This window comes from Ruditapes philippinarum, unplaced genomic scaffold (genome assembly GCF_026571515.1).
Source record: "Ruditapes philippinarum isolate M1 unplaced genomic scaffold, ASM2657151v2 ctg58_1_1_1_1, whole genome shotgun sequence".
NCBI classification, from domain to species: domain Eukaryota; kingdom Metazoa; phylum Mollusca; class Bivalvia; order Venerida; family Veneridae; genus Ruditapes; species Ruditapes philippinarum.
In genome coordinates, this window is record NW_026857083.1 from 251,263 (window position 1) to 278,454 (window position 27,192).

At 31.7% G+C, this 27,192-nt stretch overlaps 1 protein-coding gene across 1 annotated transcript; it reads left to right on the forward strand.

Moving 5' to 3' along the window:
- The first annotated feature begins 14 nt into the window (after positions 1-14).
- LOC132748728 (minichromosome maintenance domain-containing protein 2-like) lies at positions 15-26,195 on the forward strand. The gene is made up of 22 exons (XM_060738346.1): positions 15-268; positions 930-1,063; positions 1,367-1,424; positions 2,096-2,154; positions 2,758-2,864; positions 4,218-4,322; positions 5,219-5,323; positions 5,899-5,966; positions 6,744-6,845; positions 7,122-7,219; positions 7,732-7,749; positions 8,014-8,083; positions 8,497-8,550; positions 9,591-9,670; positions 10,318-10,486; positions 10,819-10,908; positions 11,282-11,474; positions 11,863-12,025; positions 12,607-12,746; positions 23,789-23,898; positions 24,234-24,307; positions 24,777-26,195. Exons 2-22 carry the CDS (start codon positions 935-937, stop codon positions 24,849-24,851), a joined length of 2,067 nt encoding a protein of 688 aa, XP_060594329.1. The 5' UTR covers positions 15-268; positions 930-934; the 3' UTR covers positions 24,852-26,195.
- The last annotated feature ends 997 nt before the right edge of the window (positions 26,196-27,192 follow it).

Below are 27,192 nucleotides of genomic sequence, written 5' to 3' on the forward strand. Positions count from 1 at the left end.
TGGAGTTAAGCGTCACAAAGTTCGTCTGTATTTCTCATTTTAATATCATCTTTCTTCCTGACATCTGATGTTTCTCTTTTATGGTTCAACCCATGCCATGCACTACATGTTGCTGTAGAAAAATGATTGAAAAAAATAATAAAAATTGACACAATTTTCATCTGAGTCACTCAATTTGCGTCCTCATTAAGTCCTTAGGCTAAGCAGCGAAAGGACAGACCTGGATCTCTCTATTCATAAGACTCATTCAGTGAATTTTTCCTAGTAGGTATGGTAATCAACATTTATACGCTGCTGGCTTAAGCACGTTGACTGAAATATTTTGCAACACATGTGTGTCACAGAGATGTGTGTTATTTATTTATCCTGGGACTAATAATGTAACTTTCTGTCACAGATTTATCTTGTGCCCTCAATATACTATTAAATGTACAATCATTGTCCAATCAATAACTTGTATATATGGCACTGTGACAGGCAAGTCAGAAGTGTAGATAACTGTTATCTATGTCTCTAAATATAGTGTAATCTGATTTATTAACTATCTCGTGTGCACCACTTAATTATCACATGCGTACAACTTAGTAACTCACGGCCACAACATAGTATCTTGTGCCCACTACTTAATTATCTTGTTCGCTTAACTCAGTAACTCGTGTCCACGACAAAGTATCTCATGCACACAACTTTATTATCTTGTGCATAAGACTTATTAACTTGTGCCCACAACTTAATTATCTTGTGTGCACGACTTGATAACTTGTGGCCATGACATAGTATCTGGTGCGGCCACAACATAGTATGTGGTGTGCACCACTTACTTATCTTGTGGGCACCACTTAGTAACTCTTGGGCACAAAAATCTTGTGCGCATGAGATAAATCAAAACACACACATCTCCTCTGTGCCACAGTAGATTTGTTATTCAGATTGAATGGAGGAATGCGTGATCAGACAGTTAGAGGAACAGTTGGGATATTTTGATGCAATAGTGCAGTACCTAGATGTCAGTGGTAACCTAACACTTCTGAAGGCACAATGTGAAAAATATGCTAAAACAAAGGTTGTTTCATTGCTGTTCCATATTATCATATCAATATTAATATTAAAATTTTCTTATAAGTTAATGAGATTTTTCACATGTTGTAAAGTAATAAAATGTTTCTAAGAAAGAGGTATATCTAATATATTACATGACCTATTGTAATGAATTAAAACTTATTGTGTATGTGTAGTTTGTATAGTAGCCTTTGGAATACACTACAATTTCAGAGAGTATTCTTTTTATCTTAATTTGCTTAAATTGATGATTTGTACAACAAATGACTTGTGTTATGTTAGTCTTGAGGTAAAATTTTACTTTCAGAGCTTGGTGTATACATTCAAATTGCTGATTGATCCGTCAGACATATGTGAAGCTAATGGTAGTATGGTTTAAACATTCATTTTAGCATGATTGTGATAAAAGATTTAAGCATATCCAAACCACTATTAGATCTGCTTCCTGGAAGTGAGCAGTGCTGGTGTCACATAAGGAAACATTGTCATGACCCCAGAAGGACTCAAATATACAATGCCTTGGTTGAGAGGCACCTTAACAATAAGGTTATCACTCACCTTAATCTACTGAATTTTGTATAATGAATTAGTCCTTCTTTGACATTGGAGCAATCCATTTGAAATTTTGGAGATTTCATTATCAGATACAAAAGTTTAGCTACCATAGTTAGAGCTTGGTAAGACTTCACAGATATAAAGGTTGGCTTGGCTATATACTGTTGGCTAAGGGTGATGACTTTGGTTTCTGTTGGTTAAGTGTTCAGTTAATGGTTTGTTACAACATTATCAGATGAAATTCTGTTATTTGAGTATGACCTTATCATTACATGATTCTTTATAATCAAACAATAATTAATGATTAGGCACTGGCCTGTGTCTGCTATATTGTAAAATTTTAGAAAGCACTAATGTTCCACTGTGATGCACAGGAATCATACCAGTTAACTGATGTACCATAAAGACAGGAATTTATATATGAGGTACATAATTATATTAAATGCAGAACATCCAAAACGAAATATTTTTGAATTTTCAGCTATTTTAGGTAACTTGTTGTTACGGGAACCAATAACCGCAACTGATGTTTTTAAGCAAGTAAGTGAATATGTAAAGCCAGTGATAAAGGCTGCTGTTAAAACTTAAAACCTTCCTGTTTAATAAAGTAATTAATATTAAGTATATCTATTGTTCTAAAATTATTATTTAAAATCAAATTTCATGCAGACAGGAAATATGGTACAGCTTTATTTAACAATGAAAGATAGTGCTTGGTAGGGATATTTAAATCTTCAACTGTACAATTTTTATGTCTATTATGTTTTCCAAATTAGTAAATCCTACAATCTTAAAAAGAACTTTAATTTTTTGTTCGATTTTGAATTTAATTACATATTACATCCATATTTTATTTGCTTTAAAAGATGTACATTTCACAGCTATCATTTGCAATTACTTTTGTGTGTGTTTGAACAACAAAGAAAAGGGCATCGTAAGTACATTTGTTAAAACATCCATAGATTAATTTTGTCAGTACATGTAAGTCAAATGAAGATTTTAATCTTAAATAAAATTTAGCAAAGAATATCCATTCCCAGATGCTTTTGTAGGTATTATTTAAAAGGTGTCTCAAGTCTTTTTGCCTATTTAGGATTTCGCTTTTTGCCATCATATAAACTAGACATTTTCCTGGTTTTGTAGGTTATCTACAAAGCAATACAAGTTTTGGAATTATTGCCTGAAACAACATCATTATCTCAAGTTGCTGTGATCCTAAGACTTTCATCTCTTCCTGTTCTACCAAAATTGTAAGTTTTTTTCTTTAGAAAACCTAATGCACCAGTTAAATTAAAACACCCTAGGCTCCCCTTTCACAAAATCTATGTCATTGTGGAAGACAACAGGAAATGAGTCTGGTTTTTTACTGCCATAAATCTCTGCATTGTCAGGTTTGTAGGATAGTTTTGATTTTAGTGCCAAAAATAGCCAAGATTTGTCTTAGTTTTCAGTTGCATAGGTAAGTAGCAAGAACTTTATTATCATTCTGTCTCTGCAGGTCAGGTCTCCTTGACTTGGGGTTTCATCATTCAAAATTAAAAGTCCAAGCTGTATTCTTTTTCATCAACATTTCATTTTGACATTGTATGTTATGAGGTCATTTTTAAAGAGTTACTCTCGATGGTTCTATCAAAGTCTTTGTATAAACCATAAATAAATCAAATTGAGTTTTTACAAAAGTATTTGATGTACAATAAAGTTACACGTTTGGTTATTTTTTAATTGTGGCTAGAGTACATTGTTTAGCTTTTAAGCTCATTAGATTACTTTTTATTAATTAATTTTATCTTTCAATTAATTTTATCTTTCAACTCGTATTTAGAACATTGTTGTTCTTAATTTTTAGCTCGACTATTTGATAAGAATAAGTAGAGCTATTGTAGTCACCCGAGCGGCTGCGTTGGCGTCGGCGTAACCACTTGATGTTAAAGTTTTTGTAATAGTTTAAATATTTTAAAAGTCCATTGACATATGGCTTTGAAACTTTGCGAACTTGTTCACCATCATTACCCCAACCTGTAGACAGGAGGAGGTAACTCTATCAAGCATTTTAACAGAATTATGCCCCTTTTTCGACTTAGAATTTACGTTAAAGTTTTTGTAATACCTCAAATATTTTCAAAGTCCATTGACATATGGCTTTGAAACTTTGCACACTTGTTCACCATCATGACCCCAACCTGTAGACAGGAGGAGGTAACTCTATCAAGCATTTTGACAGAATAATGCCCCTTTTTCAACTTAGAATTTACATTAAAGTTTTTGTACTACCTCAAATATTTTCAAAATTCATTGACATAAGGCTTTGAAACATGTTGAAATTTTATACTCTTCTTTGAGAGCATAATAGGACTCTCTCCAAGGCCTATAACTGAAAAATAGATTTAAAGTAAAATTTTGCCTTTTTCTTTACTGAGAAAATTTTACCTTTTAATCAAGGCATTTTTTACTATCAAGCACTAAGAATAGTCGAACGTTGCTGACGTCCTACCGACAGCTCTTATTATATCTACAAGACAATGTTAAATGCCACTTTTGGAAAGAAAGAATATGCTGGTAACAGTTCATAGCTAAATTATGCAAATAGTTTGTTATTTTTTCAGAAACATGATAGAGAATATTAGATGTTTATCCAGAGTGCATGATGCTAGAATATTTTGTAGTCTTACTGGTGTTGTAACAGGGTTGTCAGATGTGTCTAAGTATACGTAAGTATGGCTTTTGAAACAAATATTACATTACAACAGCTGTTTCAGAATAAAAGAGAGTACAACCATCTCAAAATATACATAAGTACAGCTGTGCAGAAATACAGCATGTTATTACAGTGTTGTTTCAAAATGTACGTAAGTACGGCTTTGTCAACACTTACAAGGATGTAGGTATATCCTAACAGTTGTGTAAAAGAAATAAATGACATCGTATACAAGTGTACATGTACACCTGTGCCAAAATGTTGACATACATGTATGTTCATTTGTGTCATTGAATAGAAAATTGCATCGTACAGTCTCTGGAAACCAGTTTCATTAGGCAAGATTGATGTAGACAGTGGAACAAATAAATTGAAATTAAGCTTCTTGTAGGTTAATATGTTAGAATTACTGAGAAATTATCATCAAAATATTATTCTAGACTTATTGAGAGGCTGAGTTAGGTTCGTTCTATTTTTGTCACCTTTAATATGTGGTAAAACTATAGACATTTTTTATAGTGATTATCTCACACCTTTAATATTATCTATAAAATGGACACCGCTGTGGGTTCGAATCTCGACAGAGCCTTTGGATTCTTTCATGTGAGGAAGCTATCCAGCTTGCTCACGGAACGTCAATTGTTCTACTCGGGTGTCCGTTCGTGCCTGAAATAATGCACAGAAGGTCACCTGATGTCTTTCTCCACCAGTAAAGCTGGAACGTTGCCATATGACCTATACTGTGTCGGTGTGACGTAAAACCCAATAAATCAGACAAACAAAATGGACACTCAAATATACATTAAAGTAACTTAATATAAATCTTCACTGTCACTACAGTTTTCTGTTCTTTTGTCAAAAATCTCAATACTTCAGCTAATACTTAGCTATCTATATTAAAACTTCCAGGTTGAGTGCCAGGTATTACTGTACAGATGAAGATTGTCAAGGTCACCACGGTAACCATTTTATAAGAATACATACTCCAGGGGCATCAGAAGCTCAAACTGTCAGGTAAATATATTAATTTGTAATAATTTTGTCTCTATGTCAACTTTAACCTTTATGTGAATACAAAGAGAATTTCAGATTTATGTATGCCAGTTAAAATATAGCCAGTTTGAACAAGTTTTATTTTGTGGGTTTGCCTCAGGTTTGTAAGATTTGTAATTTTGTTGGGGTTAAATTTAAGTAATTTGTGGGGATTTATTTGTTATTCATTTGAGAGGGTTTAATTTAATTTATTTGTGGGGGTTTAAGAAAAAATGTTGTTTTTAGAAAATGTCAAAATGTCCCTATTTAGAATATAAATGCAAGTAAAAATCACTGCACACAACATGGCTTTCCCTCACAAGTTCAGTTTTTTTCAGCAAATAAGAGCCAATTATTAAACATTTTCAATGATATATTAGTAATTAATTTAAGACATACATGTACTGGTATATAAAGCATTAGATGTTGTAGCAGTTTAGAAAAGGCTGTTGTGTAACCTGTATTGAAAAAAAAAAAAAAAGACAAAACAATTTAGACACAATCTTATTTTTTGATAACTACAATGTATTTAGTTCTTGAGGCATTATTATTTTCAGGAAAGATTTCAAATGCAGTTTCTGTTCTCTAACCTTGACAGAGGAAAAGTCAAGCAGGACTTTATCAGGTAAATATGCATCAGCCTTAATGTCCAACAAATTTGTATGACTTGATATTGACTAGTTTGCTTGTAAATAAACAGCTGCAAAATTCATGATAATTTAGGAGATAAAAATAGTTCAAACTTTTTGAGTAAAATTTATTATTAATTTATTATAGCATTAATTGGTATGATTAATATTGAAATAAAAAAATTAATTTGATATGTTGGTAATTGATAGTACTATATGGTGAAATATTATGTGTTATTAGTTATATTCCAAAAATGATCAGAATAAAGCCAGGTTGGTGACTATCAAGTACAAATGTCCAACCAATTATCTTTGGAAACAAAGTAGTTTCTGTAAGTTTATGAATCAGAAAAATAATCTCATCCTGTGTTACATGAAATATTGTTTCTCCGCATATTTTGATTCACTTGTAATGTAATTCCATTTCATCAGTGTTGCTTTTTGATCACACTTGTATATAATGTAGAATGTCTTTCTATTGTTTCATATTTGTTCATGAAGGGCTTTTCTCTCAGGGGCCCTTCCCTTAAATTTGGAGGGGTAGGGAAGAATATCAGCAAATTGGTAAAATGGGATTAGAAAATACTTGATATAAACTGATTTTAGGGGAAACTGTGTGATTTTAAAGATTTTATTCTTGAAAGGGGAGGCAAACCTTAAATAGAAGGGGAAAAGACCTGACATACAATAGATGTGGCTGAAATAGGCACAAAATAATTTACAATAACATATTTCTTTGCAATAATTATCAATAGTTTTTATGCTATCAACAGAAAAGGTGGTTGCGGAGGTAATTCCTGAACAGATCATGTCAGAAATTCATTCTCATAGCTGTAAAAGATCTAGGGGACAGGCCATACCTGTCTATATTAGAGGTATGATGCATTTCTTCTGTTGAGATATATTATAAAATATACCACATAGATACTTAAAAAGCCATACCAGACGAATTCTTAAATTTACTTTATTTGTAAACATGAAAGTTATTTCTTCATGTAAAACACTTAAAATTTTCATAAAAATTGCATACAATTGTATGTCTTAAGAATCCAGAATATGATTTTTAATCCATTCTTAAATTGCACTATTGAAATGTCAGATTTTTTTTTCTCCCTGAATTATATGTAACAGAAGTCACACATATATTACAGATGATCTGACCAAACTTGTAGAGATTGGAGAAACATATGAGATTATTGGCATCAGTAGGAAAGATGTACTTGATGACAAAATTATGCTGACACTTGAGGTATTTCCATGTTTCATGGCCATAAACTTTTTTCACTTTAAACATTTATTATTATAGCTTCATTTTTACAAATGTTTAAAGCTTATTCAATCCACCACATTGTATGCTTCCAAGAACTAGTGTCACATAAAATGAAGCATGACCCTAGTATCATGGCTTTTACCCATGGTCCTTGGGCTAAAACATAGACATCTTGAGGCTGCCATTCATCTTTTTCAATATCTTTAATCATTAAATAGCCAAGTGGTTATGGTTTCTGTTAAGTTCTAATTACTTGTCCCTCTTTCCTACTTTAGATGATACTGAATTCTATCATGTGAGGAAACTATCCAGCTAGCTTACAGAAGGTTTTATTTTATTTCCCTAAAATAATGGACAGATGCAGTAAAAGCTAGAAAATATATCATTATTATCTTTAATTAAAAGACTTATTTATGTTTGGTGTAATTATGTTGAAGTTAATGATCAAAAGGGCACTGTTACTTACAGCTAAAACTGTTTTTATTTTTTAGGCAAATAACATTAAGAAGGTAAGTTACAATAGTTTAAACATTGTTTTTGTATTTCACTTTTAATATGCTGTAAAAATAAATAAAGTTATATCTAAATGGCAGTTCAGAATTCCTCCATATCAATTCTTTCAACAATACTAGTTGCAACTTATTAAAGAAAAAAAACCACCATTTTGTTTAAAACTGAATCATTATTTTGACACACTGGACTACTAAGACAGCAGAATTACCCCAATATTTATTTAAGAACTATGTCTAGTGAATGAGATTGATGTTTTACAGATAAAGACAGAGATATCGGCCAGTAAACTGTTGAAGGAGTTACCCAGAAACCTTTTAACAATTTACAAAGGTAAAGCTATATATGATATTCATTTCTATATGTTTTGTTCAATGTTTATCTATTTTTATATATATTTTATTTAAGTTTTATCTATTCATATCAAATAAATAATATATGCATATTCTTATATACAGTGGTAAGGAACCTTTTGGTGCTAGAAATGGAACTGTATTGGCATTAATGACACTCGGGATATCTAAGTAGCTGCATTAGCAATTTGTTATAGTATACATGTTATGCAAAGAAAAGTGAAAATGTTTATATACTTGAGCAAGAAGTGTGAGGAAAATAAATGAATAATCAGTAATTATTACTAGAATAATGAAAGTATTTGAATTTATTACATTAAGCATGTAAAGATATACAAATCACATATGTAGTCATCATTGTTTGACACATGTTTTGCATTTTATTATTTTCAGATAGGAAATCATCACCTTGGAGCTTTGTCCTGACATTAGCCTATTTGTTTGGAGGTAATTATCTTACTTTTATCTTAATTTTATGTCTGAAAACACCGTTGACGTCACAGATGACAGGGTTCGTACAGTCTTAAAAAGTGCTTAAATTTCAGTCCCTTTCTTAAAAAGTGCTTAAAAATGATAAAAAGTGCTTAAAAGTCCTTGAATTTGATTATTCTCTTGAAAAGTGCTTAAAAAATGCTTAAATTTGCTACAAATGTGCTTGAAAATGATTGAATGACAGAAAAGTGTCGGTAAAAATCAATAGATAGTTACAATGTACCAAAAAAAAAAAACAATAAATAAAGATCTTGTTCAGTACCAAAATCAATGTTTGCTCAATGTAACAGACACAAATTGCAGTTAATTTGCACTTCACTTCAACCCCTCTATAATGCTCATGTTGTGTTCCAAGGTTTCAACACAGAATTTAGCCAGATTCTGATATGTAGCCCTCATCGCAAGATCATCGCAATACCCCACTCACTGCGATTTTGTATAGTGCTAATGATTTTTACTTAACCATTCAAATCTTAACCATTCAATGAATATTGACATTATTTTTGTAAGACAATTTACTGACAGACAGAAAACTTTACTACTAATGTAGATATATATCATATTATCATGTTATAGTATTTATATTTAAAATAAACGCAAAACCTACAAGAGAGCGTGATATATTGAAGTTAGGGTTTTACCAGGGGGCCATAAAACAGGGTGGCAGTTTAAGTATCTTTCTTGTTATTCTATAGGAACTATTAAAGTGTACTGTAGCCAGAAAATGTGTTTTCAACAAAAAATGACTTATAAATTAATACTGGTTAAACATTGTGTAGGATAGACACGCAACAAATTGTGCTTGAAAAATGGAAAAACATGCTTAAAAAGTGCTTAAAAATTCCTTGAATTTTGATACTGGATGTCTGTACGAACCCTGAATGATACTTTATAATACAATGTAGTATAAATTGAAAATTAAAAAATTTGGCAATTATAATTATGAATATTACATGTATAGAAATTACAAGACTTAGTATTTTGTTAAATTTCAGGTGAAATTAGTCCTCCAGGATGTCATTTCAGTTTAAAACTTGCAATATTACTGAGTCTGGTGTCCAAAAAGGATACAAAGGTAAAATTCTACTGTCATATAAACCCTTTTCCTGCTGAATTTTATTAAATGGACTAGTCCAGCTTCACAATTTTGCACAGTCTATTATCAGTTTCGGGGATGTCACAATGAAACATTAGTCAGCCAGCAGCATTATAAGGAGCCTGTTTTGGCAGCACAATTGTGTATGCTGGCCTGGCTGACTATACTGGTGTCAAAGGCTGATTACTTCCGGTTCCAGCAGGGAAAGGGTTAAAAAAAGTGTCCAGGATTGAAAGAAACATATTTAGTGAGTGTTGTTAACAAATGTGATTTAAATATTAAAAAAAATATTTATATGCCACCACATTTTTTTCATGTTAGTAACATGATTTTACATTTCAGAAGATACTATAACAAAACTAGGCATACTTATTAATGACTATCGCATCCATTTTTGTACAAGAGCACATAACTCTTGTCATAGATTGGCAAGATAATAAATTATGACCCCTGTTTAACGCATTCTTTCAAACATTAAATGTATATCATTGACTTTAAAACCCATGTGCAGGGATTTTAATTAGTCATTCTACAATGATGCACTCAAACTTGATATCTTTTTCTAATTAAAGATACAATTATTCAGTTTAATAATTTGTAACTAACTTTCATGATATATTTTTCAGACAAAGCCCCTCCATGTATTGGCTCTGGGATCTGATAGTGAGATTATATCAAGACTTCTCCAGTTTGGAACCAGATTTAAACACTCCTCTACAAGCCTTACAGCTGGTCAGTCACTAACAGGTCATGTGACAGTAGATAGATATAACAGTTCTTCATATTTTGTTGAAGGTCAGTATTTTTTTTTATTCTGTTGCACATACAGTTGCCAGTTTGCCCTAATCATTCTACCCTCACTCCATTCCTAGATGTGCATATATAGTTTTCTAGCAGGGACCATGTTTCTAGAAAACTTGGGTGTAATTGTTGCTTTCTCTCTTTCCTTTTTGCCCAGTTTGCTTAGAAAAGTGAAAAGAAAGTCCCTATCATTTGGAATCCAGGTACAAATGTAGCTGCAGAATTATATTCTAATGGTTCTTCACAGGTTCCAATTCTAGTCAGAATGTATGTTTTTCCTCAACCTGAGACAATAGCTATAGCATTATTTTGTTCTCTGTTTGCAGGAGGGTTATTACACCTGTCTCAAAGAGGTGTGTGTAATGTTGGTGACATTGACAGATTGAAAAAATCTACAAAACACAGTCTACAATCTGGTCAGTTTTGATATTCTTGGCTTTATTATAACCGATATTTTTTTGGTTTATTTATATTTCTAAATATTCGCACCTATAATGATTTGTCTATGCCACAAATGTTGAGCCAATCTAGCTTGCATATCTGTTCCTTATTCTGAAAATAAAAACAAACAGCGTGTACTGGAGGTATTCCCAAAAGACAAACACTAGTCTTAAAAACATGCTACGGTTTTCTGACATTTTACAAATAGGAAAATAAAAAAGAAAATCTTAAATAAAGACAGTTTCCTATTTCAAATCATAGAGCTGATTTCTTTAAACAAATTATACTTTTATATTGCTGTATTAAAATGAGGTAAAATGATAATTAAACTTTGGTTTGTTTTTCCAGCATTAAGTGGAGGCAAGATAGTAACTGATGTTGCCCCAAAGTACACTGGAAGTCTTCCACATCATATAGAACAGAGGTTGAAGAGTAGAATCTGGGGATATAGTAACCCTACATTGTCTAGAAAACAATCTTCTAAAGATAGTGATGTATTTGTTGGAGCCTGTACTGGAGATATTCCCAAAACTCTTCTAGAGTAAGTGAGTTGTTATAATACATTAATACAGAACTGCATGTTTGGAGCCATTACTTTCATTGGACAAATATGATGTTTATACCCTTTATACTCGTAATACACATCAACTGCAAGTTCATGAAGTAATTTTCATTTTATTCAAACAAAACGTCTATGCCAGTTATGAAGTTAATTTTAGCCATATAATTTATTGTTACATTTTATGCAAGAATTGTACTTTTCTTACCTGACTTTTGCTCAGTTTGATTACATTGGTTGCTCAATATTTTTTGCTAATCTCAGGCTAGTGGAATGTCCACTTCAGCAAAAAAACAGATCATTAATCTAGATAGATAGCTTTATTATGAGTTTGACACCAAAAAAAATAATTGTTTTTCCATTTCAACAGTGCTTTCAGCTTAATATGTTTCATTGATCATGGAGATATAACTAGTAATGAGATGGTAGAAGATCAGATGGTGGAAACAACTCTAGTGGCAGCATTAAATTATGATATAAGGGACACAGATACTACAACACAACTGCCAGTGTCTACAGAAGATTTTCAACAGGTTCGAAAACATTATGCTGGAGAATAAATTAAATTTATTACTAATCTTGAAACTGTTATAAACAAGAATACTGTGATAATGAATTTATTTCATATGAAATTCTTTGTGTTAAAAGTTACAAAAATTCTTCTGTATTTAATCTTTAAAACACAAAATATCTTAAAAGAATTTGTCCATCTTTCAATCTGAACATTTTTTTTTCATTTTTAGGGAATGTACATGTATTTTGAATATATTATACTTGATAACAGAATCATTTAGGCCTATAAGAAAGAAACACAGGTATCTGCTGCTCATTCCTATGGTGGCAACTTTATATGACAACAGATAAACTCTTAATTATCAAGGCATTTATCTGAAAGTAATAGGAAGGAAAAATGTGCACCCTGACTGGGACTCGGACCAAAGGATCCTCTGAATTCAATGTCTGTGAAATATGCCACCATTCTATTTCCATTCAAACTAAATTTAAAAAAAACAAACATTTTGCTATTTCAAATCTAGGGAATATGTATTGCCAACATCTTCCTATTTGACACATACATATAACAATTATTGTAAATATTATATTTTTGTTCCAGTTTGTTAGATTTGCGAGTCAGTTAAGACCAAAGTTTAGGAAAGAAGCAGAGACATTGATTCACAATTATTATATGACATGTAGGAAGACTAGATCTACTTCAGATTGTACAGATGTCCCAGTCAATGCTGACCAGACTCTGTAAGTTAAATAGAATCTTCCAAACTTATGTATTTTTATAGGGAAGTAACTTTAATTCCCAAGCTCCAACACTATGATAGCTTCAAAAAGTAGTATTTGACCACATAAGTTGTAAATAACACCCCGTTTAAAGCAGTTTGTTATCTGTATGTAAATTTATAGGTGTGTCACATTTATCCATTTAATTGGGATTGCTCAATTTTTAGCCAAAAACAGGTTAGAAAATTCAATAACTGGTAAGCCTGGGGTTAGTATTAGATCACTAGCTAAAGAAGTTTAAGATTACCTTTGTTTTACCATAACAATTTTGTTTTAGTTTAGTCATACAGACCATTGTTTTTTTTTCTCAATTGCATGCTTTCTTATTATGTATGTTACATAATGTCCGTAGTAGAAAATAATTGGTTACTGTTATTAATATTATATTGAAGAATTGAATAATAATGAAATATTATTATAAATACTTTCACTATATGTCTATGGTATGCATTTTATTTCAATTTATTGTGGTCTCAGTATTACAATTATAGTCATCTCTGACACAACATTTATTATATCTCCACCTGAAACAATTTGTTGACAGGAATATGGGCCCTATATAGAAATAAATTGTGGAGACCCAACTGTTTTGTCCCTTGTCCAACTTGTTCTTATGGTTACTCTTCAGCTTACTTTTAAATGTCTTTTAAACCAGTACCATATTCTTAATTTAAAAATTTAAATTCAGTTGACCCTCTGTAACTCGAATTTCAAGGGACTGGGTATTTTACTTCGAGAGAAATGGAATTCGAGTAACATTGATCTGCTTCTATTACTTTTACATTCAAACATGTATAAACATGTGCCTGATTGAATATCAAAATGAGCAGCTTTCTCTCAGGATCAACTTTTGATATTCTTTGATCATTTGTGATATTACACTGACCATGCACATTCATTACTGAATTTTAGATCTGAAATGTCCCCATAGGTCTAAAGAATTTTTCTGCCATTGTCACTAATGCAGGGGAACATAGGTCTAAAGAATTTTTCTGCCATGGTCACTAATCCAGGGGAACATGCATTCATGCCATACTGTACTGTATACACTGTATTATACCATACCACAGTCATATCATACCATACCATACCATATTACATAAGCATCATACCATACCATATACCATATTGTACCACATACACCACACTATACTGTACAGCATACACTGTACCATACATATGTGAATCCAGAATCCACACATAATTTAAAAAAAAACTGTTTACATCCCTAAAAACATCGTAGGATGTAAAAAAGAAGTCCTTCAAAGTTCATGAAGCAACTTCTTTTTTCCATCACTTGATTTACTAGTTTTTCATCATTTTTTAAAATCAATTATGTAAGTTTTTTTACAAAAAAAGTATGTAACGTTTTATCTCTGCTGTTTGCAGTTTACAAAATTTTTGTTTGAAGTTGAAAGAAAAAGTTATTTCAAAATACCTGTATGAAAAAATCATGTTGGTGTATTTCCTTAAGAAGAATTGGCACATGCCAAAAATCATTAATCAATAGTTAATAACCTACTTAAAAAAGCTGTATCATAAGATTACGGAAAGTATATAATTTTACTGTTTTTATATTTTATAAAAAAAAATTCATAAGATATATCTTTATATCAAAAATGTGAGTTTAGATATGAAAAAAGTAAAATGACAAGCTCATACAAGCCATTCCCTCTTTTTTTCTTTAAGGTTTAACATTGCACTAACACTAAGAAGGATATATGGCAGCTTTACTGCTAGTGCCTCTTCGTGCATTATTTCAGACACAACTGTGTAGAACCACTCTGCTATAGACTCTTGTCCCATTCCCTCCACCCTCCCCTCATTTGATCCCGTCATGAATATCTGAATAACTAGCATATGTTAATAACTTATTAAAAAGTAGGTAAATAAGTCACTATCATTGGAAAAAGTCAATGAAGTAATTTGGTTGTGCCATTCTTTTAACTTTTATTTTTTCGGCCATTTATGAAACTAATATTCAAATTCTACAAGTTTGATATTTATCTGATGTTTGGTCAAAGAATAATCAGTCTTGCTTTCTGCTTCTGAACACACTTATACATGTTTTCTATTTTTTTTATCCTACAGTTCTGTTCATTATCAAAATCCTGAAAAAGATCCTCCTCATCATTTTCTAGTTCAGAATATGATTTCACATATCCTAGAGTTCCAGTTTTAGACGTTGTGATTGCTTGAGATGAGCTTCTTGGCGTTCTTACTTTAGATTTCTTTCGGGAAACTGGTTCTTTGAAAATAATTCTGTGTTTTCTTAATGGTATATTTGTTGGGTTAGATTCATAATTTGTGTCCTGGTCTGTAACTGATGAGGGTGTTGTACTGGAGAGTTCAATATTATGTTCATCCAAGGACTCGTCACTGGTCAGCATTACATTTGAATCACTTTGTAGATTTTCTATGTATTGTCTAGTGTATTCATGCTTGGACATATCAGCTGGAGGTAATTTGATTGTATTGTTCACATTGTGTTCTGGTTCTAAGTCCAGACTAACAGAAATGTCACTGTCGTCCATGCTATTGTAAGGGACAAAAAAAGAACGCCTTCTACAGAGCGAACAAGACTGCCAAGGTCTTCTTCTTTAAGGTAATCCTTTAGTTGTGTTACAGTGTACAAGGCCGTCTTATAGTGAACTCTGATAGGAACTCCAAGTTTTTTTAAGCATAGGCAAACCTTGGCCAATCATGGCCTTATTCTTTCTCAAGTTGTTGAGCACTAAAGCTAGTTAATGCTATGGTATTTACTCTTTCTTTCTCTAAGACAAGTAAATCACTGCCACTCATCTCACTTTTTCTACATTTAGGGGCATGACTATGAAACTTCCCTATAACAGCACCACAAGATACACACATGTGTTTCCTGAAAAGAAAATATTAATACCTGTATATCAAAACAAAATTTTAGATATCAAGAGAAGCTGTGTTACCATACAGTGTTTACTCTTGCATTTTTGGTAAATATATACAGTGTTATATGCATTGTAACTTCACATAGTTGATCCTAACTTAAAAATAAAAGATAAATGCCTTTAGTATGGAAGATTTTACATGGTTTATGAATAAATGAATAATATTTTCTAGGGAGGTTTTAAAAATTGACAGTGGAGAGAAATCTTATAGAACCAGGCTTCCAGATAAACCTAGATAAAATATCAAAGCTTAAAATTAAAGACGTTTGCTACATTATTCAGGCATAGTGAACTCTTTAGATTTATCATTTATTTTAACTATGTATGATCTAAGATTGATGACAGAAAATAATTAAAGTGAATATTATTTTTTCCCTGCAGGGATATAGATATTATCATTGTTCTTCCTGTTGTCTTACAATATTTGAGCATAAAGTTTTAGAGATTTCATTTCATATTAAACTAGGCTGATCAGTCTCATAATACATTAAAGAGGAGTGTCAAACAATACATTAAACAATAACTCTACCCAATATAAATTTGAAGTTATTGCCATTCATTTTTTCATGCTTAATTTGTCTATAACTTTCATATAAACTGGGATAACAAGTTCATATTGTGCTATACAAAAATGATAAATCTTCAAGTTATTTCCCCTTATTATTTTTCATGCTAAATTTTTTCTGCACCATAGCTCATATAAGAAGTACATGTATTTCAGATATCACATTGAAACCTCTTAGATGGAAGGATCTGTGTTTGAAGGGTTCAATTTTACAAAAACAATAACCATTCATTTCAAAATTATGGAAGACGCTATCCAGCTAGCTTACTGAACGTTGGTGATCCTACTCCTGAAATAATGTATAGAGAGGCACTTGAGGTCTTCATCAATGGTACTTGAAAGTTGCCATATGACCTACATGTATACTGTGCTGATGTGACGTAAATCCCAAATCCAAAAAAGGAGTAATTGCCCTTTTGGAATTTGAATAAATAATTTAAAGATCATAACTTGAACAGTAAATGTATATTTATTTAAGAATCATAACAAAAACAATAATTGAAATATCAAAATGAAATTATATGTACATTATATTCAACTTTTGTAAAAAATAGGTTTCTCAGGAATTAGTTTTATCACTAAATTTTCATATTTGACCGCCGTCTTACTCATTCTTAAAGCTGCAGTTGAGTCAAAATATTTCAAGAAAATTAATATTGAGAAAAAGCTCTAAACATTTAAGAAAGGTAAAAACATTCAAGTTATATTGTACAGTTACCGTACTTGCAGCGGTTTAACACTGATTTTTAAGTATTTTATTGCGTTACTAACGCAATAAGGGCTGTTTTTGCATATGTTGACCACTTTTTAGTATTTACATGTCGATTGTAAGTGCAGATTGCAATATGTAAATACTTCATTAAAATTTATTCACCTCATTATTTTACTATTAATTACATTTCAAACATTTTTATGAAAATTAACATGAATCTGGAGGCATACTGCTTTAAAGTTTTCCTAAACATTATCACAAATCTGATGTTGAGTGAAAAATATTTCCAGCCCTGTCATTTCAAAAAACCGGTGGAGTCCCTTTAAACAGTAAGTCACATTGTTTCCCTGCATTTCCCGCAATTCAATTAAAAAAAAAAAACAACCTTTAAGAACTTACTTGTTGTGGTTCCTTTTCGGAGCAGCCGTAAATTCAAAAGACATTATCTCTTGAACACTTTACAAAAGTTACAACTGAATTTGAATTTAAAATTAATTCTATATTAAAAGAACAGTTAATTATCCTAGAAAGGAATGAATTTATGTGTGTGTGTTTGTGTTTGTTTACCCTCGCCAACGGGAAAGAGACCATTATGGGCGAACCAGGCATATACTTTTCATTTATAACATTAAAAAAAAAAAAAAAAGGGATCTGTTGTTTATTATACTTGCTTATTATATCCGTACATGTGTTTTATGTGGCATACCCCATATCCCCCATGACAGGGGTTGTCTCTTACGTACAACCTTTTGCCATGGGAGGAAAGATGGGGCAATCCCATACTAAGTTGAGAAATCTAAAATTTTATTAATTAAAGCACTTAATTTAAATCGGCCAAGATTTATATAGAGTACCGTCTTTTATAACAGGAACAAATATTTATTTAATATAACTAAAAAGTTTTTAGAAATTTACCTATAATTGAGTTTGCATACTAATTGTGCGAGAAGGCATGTTCAGGAAACGTATTCTGACCAATTCAACTTGTGGGCTGACTGTATTTTATGTTGGTTTATTTACATGTTATAAACCGTTATACATTGGGAGCATATAATTAATTACATTTTGTAATTACCAAGTTTGTTTTAAATTTTGTAAAATTTTGTAAGTTCTACCGAACACCCGCTTTTATAAAGTTAATTTGATTGCGTTTAGAGAGGATTGCCCTCCTTGTTCTCCATTGGTCTAAAAAAATTTCTTCTATCCTGAATAAGGAGGTCCAATCCGATTTTCTTGAAAATTCTGCAAGTTTTTGGTGTTGACCTATTCGACAAGTTTGTCGCGCGGACTGGAATAGAAATTTGGCGGGTGGCCCGTTTTTGCATTCCAATGTATACGATCTTTTTAAGTCCCAAATATTGCTATTTAAAATAACTTGGGTCCCATAATTGTTGAAGATAGTCTTTGGTGTAACATATTAAGAAAAATTCTCATGCTTGAGTGAACCCGTGATAAACGTATTGCTCCATATGGGGGAACGGGTTCACGTTTAACTAGTATTAAGGATACTAGATTAATATATACAGGAATAAAAAAGATAGATAATAAAATAACACGGGGCGGGGGGGCAAAGGGAATATACAATATGGAGTCTTTTTTGACATTATGGGTAATCTGTAGCCAGCACCTCCCAATTTGATAATAACCATGAGGACTGTATGGTAAAAATACTAGTCTAGTAGCACAGCCTATTTAAAAAAATATTCAATTTAAATTACATGCCCAATAAAATTACAAATTAAATAAATAGATAAACTTCTCAATAGCACCGTTTCACGGCCACTTTTTAGGACCACTTTTAAAATAAACACTTAAAATAGTTATGTAACACTTTTATACAATGGCTGTGCACTGACTCAAAAAATTTAAAACGTAAAATATATGGTCGAAACTTACATACAGTATCCTATACTGTAAGTATATAACTTTAGGGCAACTACCTTCTCGCGTAAATGTTAATATTGTTCGCGATCTTAATCCTAATACATATCAAAAAGTTTTTGTCTAGTTAACTACCTTGTATTTATCTTATAAAGTTTCATTTTACGGCATTGATTATATTTTAATACATTCACCTTTTTGCTGGAGAAAATGTGAGCTTCTGTCTCTGCGGACCACGCACTAATAAATCACTCAAACCATTATCAGAATCCGATAGATGGACCAACCACCACATATAATGATTGTTAAATCGAGACGAAAAATATTTAAATTTACGAAAATAGAAAGAGAATGAACCTTTTACTGTACACGATAGTTCGTTAACCAATCATATTGTTGTATTTCTGTTATTTAGAGAATACTTCATTTTTCAATTGGTTGTTTAGAAAATACCATAGAAGAAAATTATGAAAAATTTTTTCTTCGAAAATACCTTATTTTATGAGCCCATAATTTTATTTATGGGGACATATTTATAAAAGAGACCATTGTTCTACAATGTTCTAGTATTATTATTTAATGAAAAAAGTTTTAGTTTTGGGTCAATCTTATTCCATGTTATAAGATCTGATACCCCATTTTTCTTCTTTTCGTGTTGGATAGAAAATGAGTTGAATTAACCTATTGGATACGTAAAATTTTGTACATTCGATAATTTTTATTCTGATATTGAAATAGCGGGAAAAATGTTTTCTACAATGTTGGCGTTATATATATTAAGCGATAAAATATTCAAAGAACATTATTATCTTATCTATTATTCAGATCTGATATGGTCATTTTTTCTTTCGGTGTCGAAAAGATAAAAATCTAAATTTGAAAATGTGGTACAAAAAATGCTGTATATGTTTTTAAAATATACATTTAAAGGCAAAATAGTCCATAGTTTTAGATCTTGTATCACTATAAACTGAAATAACGTCCCTGTTTTAATTAAATATTAACCATTTAGTCGAAAAATCTACTTTATCGTTATTTCATGGCGCAAAACATGAAAATTTGATACGTGCTCTCTCATTGGTTTGAAGCACTTGTTTCTATGCGGCCATTGGTCCATTTAATTACTATCCAATTCTGACTTCAAGCTCAAGATTTGACCTATGACCCCCTCAGGAATGTGGCATAAACAAAGTCTTGTTTACAATTTGTGCTGTACACTATGTTTAGAGCATTTAGACCCTTTTATATTAAAATTTGATTTTTTAAGATATTAAAAAGTAAAAAACATTTAAAATAATAGCCACTAATCCTTATTGTATATTGGTAACACAAATTATATTTTTCATTTTACCTTATTTAATTTGTTTGATTACATCGGGTTGAGAGTTTTTAAAGGTATACTTTTAGATTTGAATCAAATAATTAATTGCTGTTGGAATTTGCCATGAATACAGCTGGTAACGGGTATTTTCCCGATGTAAAGGCCAGTCCCACACCTCAGGTCAATCCGTACCCCAAATGTTATTTATTAAAATTTTGTTATAAAAGAAGAAAAGAGGAAACTAATGTTGATTGTTGAATAGATATATTTAAAAATTTATTGACAAGGGAACCATGGAGTCAACCAGAGTTCCCCCCTGTAACGTAGGATACTAGTATTCCCCCCCTCCCTTTTTGAGACAGGGCGCCACCGGGGTGCCCGAGACAGTCGTCTGCCGTCCTCCCCCTGATGGAATGGGCTGAAGGACATCATAGGCTGTCTCTGAACCCATGTCTTTACCATAAACAGTCAGTTCTATTATTAATTAAGATATGAGGTAAAGGTTAAAAGTCTGTTTGTTGTTTAATTTTCCCCCCCCCCCCCCCCCCCCCCCGTCCTCTGGGGGAGAGTAGATAACTCCTGTTATTTAGTTAATTTTTATAAAATTGGCCGAAGATTTTTTTAAATAACGTATATTAACTTATATTTTTAAATTGTTTGATGGTTTTATTCCGAAACACACTTAATAGTTAATATATTAATAAATTTTGGAACATTTTAATGTGTTTAGGTTAAATTTGTCTATTGAAAATGAATGAATTTACGACAAATTGTAGATATTTATGGTGGAACCTGATAGGCTTTTGAAATCTTACTTTAAATTTTGATTGGTTCAGTTCAATAAAGAGCCTGGCATTGGTTAATTTTCTTCTTTCCATTTTTTTAGAAAACAAATTTGATTGGTTTAGATGATAATAAAATGTAAAAAATTATGCAATGACTAATTTCATTGGTTCAAATGATAATTTAATGTAAATTTATGCAAATTTGGAGCACCCTATGCATCTACCTAGACAGAAAGTGTCATGCAATAGTATATTCACACCTTTCTGAATATGGAGGAATAATTTACCAAATCTGTTAATTGTTAAAACAACAAGTGTCAAATATGATGTACCTTGTGAAAATAACACATACAGTGTGTCAAAAGTTCAAGTTTTTGTTCTAAATAAATGATACAGATAGATAAATACTTTATTTATTAAATTATTTGAGTAATAACACATAATGACAGTAAAATGATCTTCATAATTAAAATAAAGTTGAAATTATAAGTTCTAAGTAAAGCAATAATTTTTGTAAGAAACAAGGAATTATAACAGCAATTGGTTAAAACGAGTGTAGGACAAAAGCCCTCCCGGACAAAGGCAAGTCAGGAATGTACTCAAGCTCATGGAAAACAATGGAAAACAAAAATATTCATGACTACAATTTTAATATGTTGCGTGCATTGAATTGAAAATACAAACTATTCAATGTACATATGATGATATATGTATTTGCTGCGGGAGGGCTTTTGTCCGCCCTTTTATTTTCACGGGAGGGCTTCTGTCCGCCCAGTCATTTTTACGGGAGGGCTTTTGTCCACCCTGTCAATTTCACGGGAGGGCTTTTGTCCGCCTTGTCATTTTCACGGGAGGGCTTTTGTCCGCCTTGTTATTTTTGGACGGGAGGGCTTTTGTCCGGGAGGGCTTTTGTCCGTTTCCCGGTTAAAACATTTAATTTAATATCTCAGAATATATATGGATTGCACGGAGATAGGCTCCAGCCTCCTGGGATATCCTATATTTGGCCCCTTGATTTGAAAATTTGAACTTAAGAGATAATAAACTGAGGTGCACTGTACATTTAAAAACAAGATGGTCTTTGTAAAATATATTTTTAAAAAAATGTGCATCCAGATAAAATAGAAGTAGATGTACACATTGCAGCTCCATTATTGAAAGTCATGTATTAAGTGGTACTAATATTCCTGGTAAGAATTATCATGTAAATAATAATACTGATTTTTCTATGAAAAATGTTATATATCTTGTCACAGGTGATAAATGTAAAGTTGGTCAAACAAAGCAACAAGTGTCTAAATGCTGATGAATAGGCATAGGTTTGATACCAACAATTTTCACTTTAATAAAACCAATCATTGTATTAAGGATTTTAAATCTATGCCTGAGATTGTTTCCGACGATATGGAACGCTTATTACAAGAATCATACTGGATTCATAAGCTTAACACATTATCTCCTAATCATGTATGAATGCAAAAGTTTTGTGCAATGTATAACTTGATTGTAGGACAAAAGCCCCCCCCCCCCCATTTAAAAATGAAAAGGTGGACAAAAGGCCCCAATAAAATTTACACATAGGACAAAAGCCCCCATCAAAAATACAGATAGGACAAAAGCCCCCCCCCATACCATGAAACAAAAGCCCCCTAAGGTTTATAGACCAGACTGATTACTATCTTTTTTTCACACGCCCAGTGTTTGGAACAAGTATGCGCCTTAAACTTTTATTTCCTTGATAAGCGTTGTTAAGCGATTTTTTGAAAATATTCATTTACATTTGTACTGTACAATATAATTATAATAAACATAAAAACATTCATATCATCGATAAGTTATATACGAATTACACAATAAATCAAATTAGAACTTTTGTACCTTTAAATTTAAATCTTAATGTAAATTATCTTTTAAAACAATTGCATTTATTTGTGAAATTAAACATACTGATTTTGACTTGTCCCAATAATCAAGTTCCAGATTTAAACTGACAAGATTCTTAATAACAATTGTTTGATGGACTTAAGGGGCTTTTGACCTACCTGTATATTTGGGGGGGGGGGGCTTTTGTCGTACATGTTAATTTCATGGGGGGGGGGCTTTTGTCCACCTTGTCATTTTTAGATAGGGGGGGGGGGGGGCTTTTGTCCGTATCCCTATACGTATAACTTTATTATCTTATCAAGCATATTATTGGGCCGGTATACATATACATGTTGTATGTTTTTTCGGAAGATGGACAAAACCCTACACATCAAAACCTCACAACTCAAAATTTTATAGAGTGGACAAAACCCCACAGCTAAAGTTTATACAAATTTTTTTTTTAAAACATTGGGCAAATATTTTCAAAATTTAGGAAGGCAAATGTTTCCTCTCTCAAAACATATGAAAAGGTATTTAAAATTCACTTTGATGATAAAAGGCAGAAAATGACAAGGGGGCATAAGCATGTTTTATATGAGCTTCAGCACATTCCTGACAGGCATCTGTAAAATGAGAGCTAAAATTTAAAATGGAAAACAAAAATATTCATGTTTACAATTTTAATATGTTGAGTGCATTGAAAAGAAAAAACAAAGTATTCAACGTACATATATGTATTTGCTGCCAAAGAGCTTTTGTCCGCCTTATTATTTTCATGGGAGGGGTTTTGTCCGCCTTGTCATTTTTGGAGGGGAGGGCTTTTGTCTTACACTCCATAATTAGCTACCAGGACACTTGACCCATGACCCCTGTCCCCCCTTTCCTCCCCACCCTAGTTTGGGGCAAATGTCTTTATACCAATTCTGAGTTATTCTCCAAATTTCAGGTTGTCTCTAGCATACAGCCATGCAAAACTTGCTCTCAGGAATGAAGTCACCCTCAACGATGCTTTGATGGCAGTTAAGTTGTATGAAGAATACCTTACTAATAGGTTTGGTAGGTGGCAATGTTATTATTTTTCAGTTAAGGATAACAATTTCAGTAAAAAAACTTAATTCAAGAAAGATAATGAAAACTTTTTGAAAAGACTTTTAAGTTTCTTTTTGTTTAATTGACATGAATTAAAGTTGACTGTGATTAAAAAAATGTGTTTGAGCACCACACTAAATACTGTAATTCTTTATATACCAGACACGATGCTTAAATGATATAATGCTAAAATCTTGCCTGCAAGCATCTAGAGGTACTGCTCCAACACTGTAGTAAGTTAAATCCATTTAAGTTTTATATTGTATAAATATAGTTTAATAGTGATGAAATAAATATTTCAGGATATTCAACTCTCAATGTTCAGCCAATACCTCACATCACAGCAAGTCTACTTAACTATTGTATAGGCCCTGCTGTGAGTATATCTACTTTTTCCATGTCACAAATTTGTTTGCCAACAGTAAAAAATATGATTGTGTAATTACTTATTTTATGTCACAAATTGATTAGCATCAGCCATAATTACTTTTTCTTTGTCACAACTCACAAGTTTGTTTGCCAACTGTAAAACTTATGATTATGAAATAACTTATTTTATGTCACAAATTGATAAGCATCAGCCAAAATTACCCTTCTATGTCACAAATTTGTTTGCCAACTGTAATTACTTTTTGATTGGCAGCAGCCATAATTGCTTTTTCTATGCCACCATTTGATTTCCATTAGCCATAATTACTTTTTCTGTTTCACAAATTGATTTTGATGAGCCATAATTACTTTTTCTATGTAAGAAGCCATAAACAGTTAAATTTATCACTTTTCTATGTTTATTGTAACATGATCATTTCTATGAGACTGAAGATTTTCATTTATTTTTGTTTCAGAATGACAAACAGATGCAAGATTTTCATAGAAATCTACTTAGATATTGCTCCTTGGCCTCAGGTTTAGAGGAATAATCAAATTTCAGGATTTAAGGAATACAAAAAATATTGATTGAAGATTGGAGAAATAAATATATTCAAGAACTACTGGTAGAATTAAATTTTAGATTTGGGAATTAAAGATTTAAGGACTGCAGGAATAATTAGATTAAAGGATTCCAGAAAAAATGGATTCAAATGACATTATGAATAAATAGATTTAAGGACTTAAGAAATAAATGGATTTAAGGACCTCAAAAATAAATGGATTTAAGGACCTCAGAAATAAATACATGTAGATTTTAGGACTTCAGAAATAAATAGATTTAAGGACTTCAGAAATAAATGGATTTACTTAGGACCTCAGAAATAAATGGATTTAAGGACCTCAGAAATAAATGGATTTAAGGACTCCAGAAATAGATTTGTGGACCTCAAAAATGTAAAGATCTATGGACTCCAACAATAAATAGATTAAAGGACTCAAGGTAAAAATAGATTTTAGGACTCAAATACTAAATTTATTTTAGGACTTCAGGAATAAAATTATCTGAGGACTCCAGGGGAAAAGTTGAGGACTTCAGGTATATTTTAGGACTTCAGGGATAAATAGATTTTAGGACTACATGAATACGTAGATTTGAGGAATCTAAGAATAAATAGATTGTAGGACTCAGAAGGAATATGTAGATATTAGATTTAGAATTGACAGGATTAAAGAAGGAAATAAATATGTGAAGACTGGAGTGATATTAGAATTAAATTTAAAGGATTGAGGAATATTTTTTTTCAAATTTGAAAAGTGGATATAATAAATTTGAGGGCTCCAGAAATAGATTGATTTGAGGTCTAAAAATATGAAATAAATTGAATATTATCTTATACATGTAGTAAATTTGAAAGATTTGATTATTTAAAGAATGAAAGAAAATGTCAATATTAGGATTTTTGTGGGAGGAATTTACAATTATAATTATTTTTTAAGTTTATTATATTGTTCATCATTAATTTATGAAAAGTTTGACTAAGCTGATATAAGTACAGTTGCACCGGTGTATTTAAAATATCATAGAGTCAACAAACTTTTGTATCTTGTCCTAAAACAGAATTATATAGTGATTTTTTTATTAGTACCTTTGAATAAGTGGGACAATTATGTTACTCTATCATAGTTGCTATATGCACATGTACATAATAAGTATGGTAAATATTAAGTAATTGTTTAAAATAAAATGTAAATATATCATTTTATGTAGACTTGGACTGTTTTAATTTTTGAATATAGAATTTGAAGCAAATTGCCAAAGTGTGACATTTTACTTTTAAACTGTGATAAAGTTTAGATATCTTGTTGTGAAAATAAATTTATATGGAATTAGAATTTCAAGTGTATGTTATCTTATTTCTCTCCTTTTTAGCTCACCTGAGCATATGCTCAGGGTGCGCTATATAAGGATCACTCTTCGTCTGTCGTACATCGTCCGTTGTCCGTTCACACTTTTAAAACGACATCTCCTCTGAAACCATAAGGCAGATCATAATGAAACTTCACAGGGATGTTCCTTTCACCTTTCTAAAAATGACAAGGTGGACAAAAGCCCCTCCATGAAATTTACACATAGGACAAAAGCCCCCCCCCCCCCATAAAAAAGTAAAGGTAGGACAAAAGCCCCCCCCCCCCCCCATGGTCAATCAAATTTACATATAGTGTATTAAAGTTGTGTTTTTTATGTGTTTAAAAGATATGTATGGACATCACATGTAGGTGACATAAAGCTAAGGATATTAATTTGATCCCTTTACAAATTTACAAAAGTGATTAAACATTACTACTCTTCTGACCCTTGTTGTGTACATGAAAAGCTATGAATTCAGTATCGCATGCATGCATTATTTCATCTGTTATTATATACTTTGTTATCACTTCAATATATACATTATAAATAAACATTAAAACAAATTCTTTTCATTTTTATTTAGAAGTTTGTGTGAAATTTGATGAATTTGAGCACCTGTGCATGTTGAAAAAGATGGGGGGGGGGGGGGCTTTTGTCCTACCTGTATTTTTGATGGTGGGGGGGGGGCTTTTGTCCTATGTGTAAATTTCATGGGGGGGCTTTTGTCCACCTTGTCATTTTTAGATGGGGGGGCTTTCGTCCGGGGGGGGGGGGGGGGGGCTTTTGTCCTACACTCAGATTTTAGATATTTGGCATAAAACATCTTCTAGTGAGTGTCTACCAAGTTTATTCAAACAAAATCCCTGGGGTCAAAATTGGCTCCGCCCCAGGGGGTCATTGATTTTCCCTATATGCATATAGTAAACGCTTAAAAAATCTTCTTTTAAAGAACCCAAAGAGCTTAAGCTAAGATATTCAGC

Coding starts and splice junctions, on each gene's coding strand:
- LOC132748728 (XM_060738346.1), top strand. CDS start 935: ATGGAGGAATGCGTGATCAGACAGTTAGAGGAACAGTTGGGATATTTT. Junction 5,967..6,743: donor GTCAAGCAGGACTTTATCAG/GTAAATATGCAT, acceptor TGCTATCAACAG/AAAAGGTGGTTGCGGAGGTA. Junction 24,308..24,776: donor ACTATTGTATAGGCCCTGCT/GTGAGTATATCT, acceptor TTTTTGTTTCAG/AATGACAAACAGATGCAAGA.